Source organism: Ostrea edulis, chromosome 9 (assembly GCF_947568905.1).
Source record: "Ostrea edulis chromosome 9, xbOstEdul1.1, whole genome shotgun sequence".
Taxonomy (NCBI): Eukaryota; Metazoa; Mollusca; class Bivalvia; order Ostreida; family Ostreidae; genus Ostrea; species Ostrea edulis.
In genome coordinates this window covers 66,062,015-66,072,650 of record NC_079172.1, presented here as the reverse complement: position 1 = coordinate 66,072,650, position 10,636 = coordinate 66,062,015, and the positions used below count along the sequence as shown (strand labels likewise).

Genomic DNA, 10,636 nt, shown 5'->3' with positions numbered 1-10,636 from the left:
TATTTTTAGAGATATTTTCGTACCCAGTATGATAAAGTTGGATATAAAAGCCCTTGAATTGACTGTGTTCAAAATTTTTTAGTCATGTGTGGACTTTCAAATTTTTGGAATGAGCAAGGTTATTGTGTAAATGTTAAATGGTTATCTACAGCAGTTAATCTGATTTTGAAAGATCAATTTCTTCAGAAATGGTCTTCTGATGTTGATGACTCTTCTAAGGTTCAGGTTTATAAACTTTTCAAACATTGTTATGGTTTAGAGAAATATGTACTTACTTTGACTGTAAAATTAAGAAAATCATTTATGAAAGAGGGTGTTGCACCGAAACGGGAATGTTTCCTAATCGGAGTTCCGAGCCAGCACTCGTGACGTAGAACTGACCTTCATCCATATTTATTCTCTTATTGCGTATTTGCCATTTAAATACCTGTAGGATTCCCCAGTACTAAGGACAAGCCTAATACATTCTATGTGTCAATACATTATACATGTAGTCTAAACATAATTTTTGAAATCCTGAAAATTAAATTGTCTTTCTTTTCTAAGTACCAGATACAATGTATACGGTTACATGTTACGAGTGTATCAAATATTTAATATTTTGTACTTCTACAGTTTAAAATCACGTATACTCGTATGTATTATTTTCTACAACCAACAGTTGGCAACTGTAAATAACTCTGACCACAAAACAAAACATGGGAAGTTTAATAAGCATTAATAAAGTTCAACATAATTCAAAGTACATTGATTCACCATTTTAGAAATTCGCTACTGGAATACATATAATCTTTTCCACTCAAACTGTTTAACAGTTATTTACTTTGTTTGGCCTTAAAGTTTTTCTTTCAAAACTTTGCAAAGTGCACAACGGTTTTTCGTAAAAGGCACCATGCCTTTGTCAACAACTTTCAGTCAGAAAAACATACAAGTTCTCGTTAGGCACCTTGCTTATTAAAAAACAGGTATTGCATGCTGTATTCAGCTTGTTTGTTGCGAGTCCTATTCACAAACTAAACAGTGTCCTTAAAAAAGAAAACATCGTCACCCATTAAAGTTGATTACCTTTTTTATTTATGTAAAAGTTGATGACCTTAACCACTGGACCACGCAGTAGACCTTACATTACTATGGAAAATTAACATACAGGTGAAGTTGAAAATAATATCAGTGAAATTGTTTCGATTTTTTGAAATTTACAAAAAATGCCATTGTAAAACAGAATTTCAAAGCTAAGGTTTTCAGTGGAAAACTTGAAGATCATGTTCTTACTAAGTTTATTTTGTTTCACGGAGGCAGTTTTTTTTAAATTCGGGAATACCCCTCCATTTTAACGCTAAACATCATATAAATCACTTATTGCTTGATTTCTACTCGAATTATTTTGACTAATTTTTGTCAATGCACGTCTTTTAAACTTATTTTCAAAAATGTTTGAATCAAGACATAAATTCCGATTGGTTTTATCATATATTTGAATAACTTAATTTTATCGATCTTTCATGCAAAATTAACACCGTTTCTCCAGAGACATGAAGACGGTATAGTATTCCCCAGAATGAAAGACTATGTACATTTTGTAATAAAGGAGAAACAGGAGATGATTTCCATTTTATTTTACAGTGTCCAACTTTTTCAGAATTAAGGAAAATCACATAGACAAATTCGTTTATGAAAAACAAAATATTCTGAAGTTTTCTAATCTATTGTCAACTCGAGATATCAAGCTATTAAGAAATCTCTGTGTTTTTGTTTGTCATATTTTTTATATTGTCTGTTGTTCTTCGTAATTGGTCTTCTGCTACCTCTTAAACGTATTACTATTATGTTTATTTATACATATAGTGTATATTATGTTCCCCTCTGGTATCTAAGAAAGTTGCATTGTTTCATGTATGAACCTCTGAAGATTTTTTTGGCATGTATTATATTTCTTGTACCTCATGAACCGTTTAACATGGTTTGAGCAAATTAATTGAATTGAAATGTTATATAAACAACTACCTGCTTCATTTAATTACTAAAGACCATGTGTTATGCATTGGTGTAGAAGTAGGAAATTATTGTATTACTCTTTAATCAATTTTGAATATTTAGAAAGAATAACAAGCTTTTATTTTCATCCGAGATTGACACAGTACTTTCTTTTACCAGAATAAAGTTTAAAAAATGCGAAACTTTTAAATCCGGAAACTGATTAACACTTTCTTAAAATGGAGCTTAGTAGGAATAGAGTAGAATATTCGACAAATGCTGTATTTATTAAAATGAACTATTGGATGAGGAACAAAACGTTTAAATAAATCACAGTTGGGTGCATTTGCATTTGTGTTGTCTGGTAGGTATTCCTTGTAGAACGGCCACACCCGCCGTAAGCCCTATATTTTGATTGAGGTAACGAAAAAATCCGTACTCAAAGTTAGTATATATAGAACAACTCAACAATTGGTATGAATCACGTCAGAGAGAATTCGAGCTGATGACAGGTAATTTGTAACTTAGTTCATTATAACAATTTGATGCAAGGTGAAGATAACGAACAGTGATCAATCTCATAACTCCTACAAGCAATACAAAATAGATAGTTGGGCAAACACGGACCCCTGGACACACCAGAGGTGGGATCAGATGCCTAGGAGGAGTAAGCATCCCCTGTTGACTGGTCACACCCGTCGTGAGCCCCAAATCCTGATCAGGTAAACGGAGTTATCCGCAGTCAAATCAATGTGCCAAGAACGGCTTAACAATCGGTATGAAACACGTCAGACAGCATTTGACCAATGCGAGGTTGTATTGACGAACTAGATCGTTATAACGACCATAGAATTTGCGAAATGCTGACTTCAATCGAGACTGTTGAAATCCCTGTACCATCAACTTGTTTGTCAGTAGCTTACCTAGATTTAAAAACTGACTATACCCAGAACAAGCTCTTGCATATCGAATCAGTTGATATATCTAAACACCATATGCAGGTGATAATGTAATATTGCTACATAAATGTGGGAAGTTGACGATGGAGAAGCTGAAATCATCCCGTTTGTCATACAGTTGAGTTGTCAGTTTGCCGTTAATGTCTAATTTAAATAAAATATCTAAGTATGAAGCAGAAGTGGACGACTCTGTGGTGTCCTTTATTTTGAGCTCACAGGGATATAACAAATCGAGATATGAATGAAAGCTATCATTGTTAATATACAAAACGTCATCGATATATCTAAAAGTCGAATTGAAGGTCACAGCGAGAGATTTTTTTCTTCTCACGTAGAAGTTTTTGAGTAAATTCTGCTTCATATGAATATAAAAACAGGTCAGCTAACAAAGGAGCACAATTCGTGCCCATGGGAATTCCAACAGACTGTTGGAAGACCTGATCACCAAAGACCACGAAGATATTGTCAATGAGGAACTCTAGCATATTTTTTCTTTCAACTTCAGAGTATGTGTTTGAATGCAAGGTTTCAATATTTCCAAATTCAATAAAAATTTATATTGTACTGTAAAGATTTCCATTGTATGGTAAAAGATGAATGTTTTATGGCAACATCATATTTTTCTAATTGAGAGATGATTGGTGAATGTTGGTGCGTTTGTTGTTTACGTCCCATTGAAAACACGGACATTTAAACCTTTCATACGAAACAGGTGGAGGAAACGAATAATAATCATTGCTATAATTCAATTCAAAAGAGTACAACATTGAGAGCAGGGCAAACACTAAACCCTGGACTCACCGTGGTGGGATTAGGCGCCTAGGAGGAGTCAGTATCCCCTATTTACCGGTCATACCCGCCGTAAGCTCTACATCTTGATCAGTATCAATGGTGTCAATTGTAGCACACTTTCGTACGATAAGTATGTTATATATTCTGTAGTATCTAATGATGTGTCACTTCAAATGATAGGGAAGTTCAACCAGAAATCTCATCTAAGCACTTTTACGAATTCAATTGTTTATTTGGGAAGGTAAATAAATACTGGTAGAACGTTGGGAAACATTTTGTTGTTCAGAAAGCCCATGATACTGCCTTAGTAATGTGGTCTTTTATATTGTGCATGATAATGCGTTCTACATTTCATTTGGTGTGGCTGTTGAATGGTTTAGTTGTGATATCAGATGCCCAGACAGTGAATCTTGGAGTCTGTTCAAAGTATGTAAACGTTTTATTGTTCGTTACGACTTTTATGATGTTTGATATGTTTTAATTTCAAGATCTCCATTCATTGTTGAATGAAAACTTTTCCTCCAAACAGTGAAGGCGAACCTCTACAATGCTGTCGTAATTACAAACTACGTGGTGATTCATGTGAAGGTAACTATCAGAAAAGTTTCTGAGAATTCTGAACTGTTTGAACTATTTTCTATTATGGTAATTGATGTATCATAAATGATGTCTTCGAGCAGAATGTTGGCCAGGCACCTTTGGCATAGACTGTAAGGAGGACTGTCCTGACGGGTTCTATGGACGTTTATGTGCAGAAGTCTGTAATTGTTCTTCATGTGACAAGGTCTCTGGGTGTCATTCTTCAACTGAGACTGGTAAGAAAAATATTTGTGTGTAATTTTCAGTGTTATTTCTCCGAAATCGCAAACTTTCTAAGATCACATTGATAATTTCATATTTCTGACCAATAGGTTTTACAAATCCACTTTGATCTTAATCCACAAAATTTTATTTCATTTTGATACATCCAGGATCTCCCATTGTTTGTAGTTTGATATGATTTATATTCAACAAGTTGTGCGTTTTCTATCGCTGAGCCTTTATGAGGGGATAGAAAACACACGAGTTGGATATAAATCCTGTCAAACCACAAACCAAGGAAGATAATCTTCAACACATGTTAACACTCCTCCCCCCAATTATTCATTTACGTTGCTCTTTTGTCTGGAATTTAGTTTCGAGACATTTTGTAAATAAACTATGTAAAGTTGACGTTTGTTTGTGACGTGACAAACGGTGTAGGAAAACATAGTGTAATAATTAAAAATTATGTAATAGGTGAAATCCATTGCAGAAAGGAGTAAACACGTGATAAATTTTCATGTTGAATCCATCTATTGGAAGATTAAAAGTGAACGTATGGAACATTATTTCTTCTCCTATCCTTTACGGAGGGGTGTCCGGGTAGCGCAGAGGTAGCACTCTCGCTTCTCACCGCTGCGACCTGAGTTCGATCCCCGTGATCAATGTTTGTATGTGAGAGGGTATGGTGGTCGCCCACTCGGACACGTGCGTTTCCTCCCACATCAATGACCCCCTAGCGCAAACATCCGTGCATCAAAGGACCCCACTGGAAATAAGCTTTCGAGCTTTCATGGGTTATCCTTAGTATTTATGTATGTATGTTTGTATGTATGTATATAACGAATAATATTTATTTATTTTATATTGACTGCAGAAAAGGAAAGTCTAAACATTAACGTGATGGTAGAATGTCCCTATACATGTGAAGTGGGGGAAAAGGCAAATATAACAAACAGTGATCAATCCTATAGGGAATATGATGTTGAAATTTGGGGAAACGCGGACACTTAATCACCAGAGATAGGATTATGTACCTAGGAAGAGTAAGCAGCCCCTTATGAATGGTCACACCCACCGTAAGCCCTCTCCATCTTTAACAAGCATTAAAATTGGTCACATAAACTACATAAATTAAATATGTGGTAGTATCAGTTGCATGATCTTCCAATTAAATCTGGCTAGTGAGTTACTCCTTTAGCTCGATCGGTAGATCACTGGACACTTGTGCCATAGGTCCAGGGTTTGATTCCCAACAGAGGCATATACCAGTCTCTGTTACAAATAGAGTTACCGATGTCAGATAAATTTCACCAGAAACTCATTTATCTTTTATTCTTACATTTCCAGATAAGGATATCAATTTTATTTCAGAGAATTCCAATAATGAAAGCGTTATCATTGGTTCATCATTGGCAGGAAGTCTTACTTTCATAATAGTTATCGTCATTTACTGCAAAAAGAGGTAAAATGGGAAAATTTCACTTGGCATTGGATGAGAGCTTGGAAAGTCTTCAGAATCATTTGATGATTTGATAATTTTATGGTTTCTATAAAAGAAATTTATCTGGTGTTTGCAGAAATATAAATGTTTCTGGAATTTTTGAATACATAATCTGGCGATTCAAATGCCATGTGAAATGGCTTGTATCGTTTTGGCTCTATATCTACGTAGCTCAGTAGATAAGTATCGGGGTACTGGCATGCAGATCCCGAGTTCAAATCCGCCCTAGTAGATAAGTATTGAGGTACTGGCACACATATCCCGAGTTCACATCCGCCAAACCGCCGCGGTGGCCGAGAGGTTAGAGCGTTCGTCCCGCATGCAGAAGGCCGGGATTCGAATCTCGGCCGCGACAGACCTAAGTCGTTAAAATAGGTAGTGACAGTTCCATCGCCAAACGCTCGGCATCAGGTGTGAATGTCACGGGTCCTCGGATATTACTTTAAAAACGGATGTGTCGTGTCACAGTAGGTGTGGCACGCTAAAGAACCCTAACTGCTCGATGGCTATAAGCGTCAGGAATAGGCCTAAATTTGAAGCCCTTCACCGGTCTTGGTGACGTCTCCATATGAGTGAAAAATTCTCGAGCGAAACGTTAAGCAAGATACAATCAATCATTCAATCAATTAATCAAATCCACCAGCCTCTTTGTTTTTGTTAAAATAATTTTTTGAAACTCGTGACTTTTTTCTCCAAATTGCATTTTTTTTTTACCCTTTTGATATATGTACTTATTGCCTATCATCAAATTTGTCAAGACTACGGCATTTCTTGCTGATTTGATAAACGTTTTCAGAGTGTAATGAGGCAACTTGATGTTTCTTCTTCCGTTCCAATTGTCGGTTTATTTCCAATGATTTTAGTAAGAATATACCTTTCTTGTATTACAGCAGAAACAGAACCTTAATGACTCCAGATTCATTGATTCAAAAAGGTGATTCTAACACATATTTCGTATCAAAGATGTTTAAAGTAAATGAATATAATTGAAGAAGTTTAAATTGTTCTAGAAATTTGCTAAACTATACACACAGGCGGATTACAAGTCAGTACGATACCATTGAATAGATTTCCTCAACTCTGTCCATCGTCCAGTAACGCAGCTGATAATGGTGATCCAGAATCAACATTTCACGGCGGGAAGTTTGAACCGTTAGAACCTCAAATGTGTTGTCAGCAAAATGATTTTACCGATAATTCGATAAATTCAAAAGAGACTAGTCATGTTAAGCTGTCGTCTTCAGACAGTGTATACAGTCATATGAAGATGGAAGTCGATCATTACCACAAATTAGATATGTCATTCGACAATAGTCAGGAAACTGATGAAGACCTCTACTCTCCACACAGTTCAAACAGTTGTTGCAATAATACAGACTCGGGGTGTTCATCGAAAAACAACGAAAATGGATCTTTATCATCCGTAAAGCAGTGCAGCGAGACTCTAAACAAAACTTCACAAACAGCAGATATATTTGAAACCCATGACATCCGAGAAACAGGAAATTTTAAAACTGGTATGACGAAGAAAAATGGAATTTCATCAGTAAAGATGAAGATAGAAGCAATGCACTTAGAAGAATTGTCAAGAAAACTGCGTAACTTTAAACAGTACCCTGAAGAAATCGAATTCAATGATTTGGTGTAGTTTAAAGTTGCATTCATTTGCAAAGAACCTCATACAAACAGAAAAATACTAAAAAAAAACCAGATGAACCTTATCCGGACAAATACTGAGCTGCTGATGAACATCATACAGAAAATACTGAAATATCGAGATATTGACGAACATTTTACAAAAAAATACTGAGATACCGTCTTTTGTCCTTCCACGGAGATTGCAGACATCAAGAAATTAAGATATTGAAAGATTCCAATTTAGAATTTTGAATTAGCAATGACAAAATTTCACATTTTAAAATGGTTTGATTTATATTGGATCATTGCATAAAGCGCTGTTTTCGTATGTATGCAGCTAGGGACACCTGGCGCGCTGGATTTATGGGTTATGCGTTCGTGAATATACTACATAGTTTTACATTTCTCCGTATATTTCCTATTTATCTACATCGCAAACATATTGTTTTTCTTTTATTTCACAATAACACTAATAATATTATATTCCCCGACACGTCACTGCGAATCAAAGATGAAGTAAAGCACAAACTTGCAAAGCAAAATTCCTATTTAACTGCCAGTCCTAAGGTGCCGGGTGCAATGATTATGTCAAGATAGCGGCTTCCACAGTTCAAAAGAACGGTGTTGTATCAGTTCAGAGTTTTACTTTTACCGATCGTTTTGGTTCAGTGGTCAAATCGTTCGCATCGTGAAGAAAATCAGTGATTAATCGCTTGTATTCACCAAAGGTGACTTTAGAAGTGAGAGTCATGGATCTTTAAATGAGACTTTACAAACCGAGGTACCATGTTTCGCTTGGCGTTGACAAAATAAAATCAACCAATGCTAGTGGTCTGAGCACCATGTGTAGGTCTAAATTTGTGACACTTCATTTGCAGCTGATGGCATCCCAATTCTAGGGGAAAATACAAAGAAACGAACATTTAAAAAGCATATTTCTTTTATTTGTAAACTAACAGGAAACAGATGTGCAGATATATCTTCACAACACGCTTGTGCTATTAGTATATATTTTCAAATTGCATTGCTTGACATTCTTACGTTTCCTGAAAATTGTTTATACTTTCCAGTTTTTATTCATAGCACAACAATACAAAAATTAGTCTGGAAATAAAGTTCACAGTTACAGAAATGATGAACTTTGTTATATTATGCTTGTAGGTTAAGGTACATAAATTACATAAAGCAGATGCTATGATTCTTCAAATCATTCAAACACTCGACATGACATCATGATTTCTGATAAACGCTTCAAATATCCACTCCACTAATTAATTGGAATCTCATAACTTGTGGTTGAACCTCCACCTGTCACAATCTAGCTCATGGTAACTATATACTCACATAGTATCCAATGAATAACCATCTAACATATTTGGGATGACAATGAACCGTTGCGTTGGATTACCGAGGTTGCAAGTGAACAGTTATCATTTAAACTTCTTCCCCCACTAGTAAACGGCTGTAGATTGACGTTATTCTAGATCACATTGGTTGTGTAGTAAATAGGCCTATACGGATCGTGGATTTCGGCCTGGGTAGCTCAGTGGTTAGAGCACTTAACTAGTAATGCAGGGGTCCCTGGTTGGATTCTCGATCAAGCCACAAATTTTCTACTCTTTCCTTTATATACTACAGTTGTCTCGCTTACTGGTTTTATGAAATGCGAAGATAACGAACAGTGATCAATCTCATGACTCCTATAAGCAATATAAAATAGAGAGTTAGGCTAACACGGACCCCTGGATATATCTGAAGTTCTCGTTTCATTTATGAGTGAAAATCTCTATCTTAATGTTATTGTCATGCTTGCCTGTCGATAGCTCTAGACTAAACGTTTCCCTCTTGCTAACGAACAGCTCAGATTAAACTTCTTATCCTGATTACTAGTGAACAGGTCAAGATTAACTTGTAATATTACTTCCTTGTGAACAACTCTAGATACATGTATATGTAATATGTGTTAGATGCTTTTAAATGAATACTGAATTTTAAATGAGAACTTATCTTTATTTGTAATTATGGGCCAGATGTTTGTGCAAAAAATTAACAACCAATTGTCACCAGACCTGTGCCATACATTTGTTACTTTTAACCATAAGTATCATATATTGTTATAGATTTTGATTACAACCGTATTATGGTTGAAACACATGTACTGCAGGTACGGCGTCCAGCCAAAATAACTCAAGGAATCGAACAGTTTTAAATAATTTAGTCATAAATTCATAATGGTGTACTCTTCCGTCCCTTTTTCTTGGACTAAATGTGAGCTTGTATTGCTAGTAAAGAATACCTAACCCAGTAGTGAATAGTGATTATGTACAATATATCTACAATATAAAGTGAAAGTGAAAACGGTTAAGATCTTGTTTTAATTCTTAATTCTGGAAGCCATCCCGGTCAACCTCTAACACACTGAACAAACAGAAATAGTCATTATTTTTTAACAGTGCACCAAAAATGACATGCGTTAAAGACTTGTCTTGTCTAAAAATTAAGCGCTACCACACCATTGCCTGTACTTTTAGCAGTGACGTAGTCTGAGTTAATTAATGGGTACGCCTATTGTAAGGCGAGGGGTCTAATAGAGAAAAACATGCCGTAACGACAACGGCTTAGACCCGGAAAGGTGTAACACTAACAAGATATCCAAGATATCAGTACCAATAGGGAGACTAATGTACCGCAGATACTGTAGACACTTATTTTTCACCTATGTTTGTAGCATTTAATAGGGTTTTTTATGTGTACGCCCGGGCGTTTTGACGTAAACGTAGCTACGCACCTGTTTTTAGTTACTGTAACGAATAGTGATCAATCTCATCAATCCCATTAAGAATACGACATTACAAGAAAGGCAAACAGTGGAATAGACAAGGCTGTCCGATTTCAGCTATTTCATACCTCGTTGTTCTCGAAATTCTGTCAAATAAAATTAAAACGAACAACTTGATCCGCGGCTTTA

General features: G+C 35.6%; 1 protein-coding gene and 1 long non-coding RNA gene across 2 annotated transcripts in view; both read left to right on the top strand.

Annotated features, from left to right (window-relative positions):
* LOC130050388 (uncharacterized) overlaps window positions 1–2,100 on the top strand; it is a 5,852-nt gene extending 3,752 nt beyond the window's left edge. Inside the window, exon 2 of the long non-coding RNA XR_008798828.1 lies at window positions 1–2,100. This exon is cut by the window's left edge and continues 890 nt beyond it. This is a non-coding gene — a long non-coding RNA (uncharacterized LOC130050388).
* Window positions 2,101–4,006: 1,906 nt separating this feature from the next.
* LOC130050379 (uncharacterized) lies at window positions 4,007–8,804 on the top strand. Its single transcript, XM_056150344.1, has 6 exons — window positions 4,007–4,151; window positions 4,255–4,313; window positions 4,406–4,540; window positions 5,877–5,991; window positions 6,921–6,964; window positions 7,065–8,804. Exons 1-6 carry the CDS (start codon window positions 4,036–4,038, stop codon window positions 7,676–7,678), a joined length of 1,083 nt encoding a protein of 360 aa, XP_056006319.1. The 5' UTR covers window positions 4,007–4,035; the 3' UTR covers window positions 7,679–8,804.
* The last annotated feature ends 1,832 nt before the right edge of the window (window positions 8,805–10,636 follow it).

Excerpts from the sequence above, each read along its gene's own strand:
- LOC130050379 (XM_056150344.1), top strand. The coding sequence starts at position 4,036 with ATGTGGTCTTTTATATTGTGCATGATAATGCGTTCTACATTTCATTTG. Across the intron at positions 4,541-5,876 it reads TCATTCTTCAACTGAGACTG|ATAAGGATATCAATTTTATT; the intron begins GTAAGAAAAATA and ends TTACATTTCCAG. Across the intron at positions 5,992-6,920 it reads GTCATTTACTGCAAAAAGAG|CAGAAACAGAACCTTAATGA; the intron begins GTAAAATGGGAA and ends CTTGTATTACAG.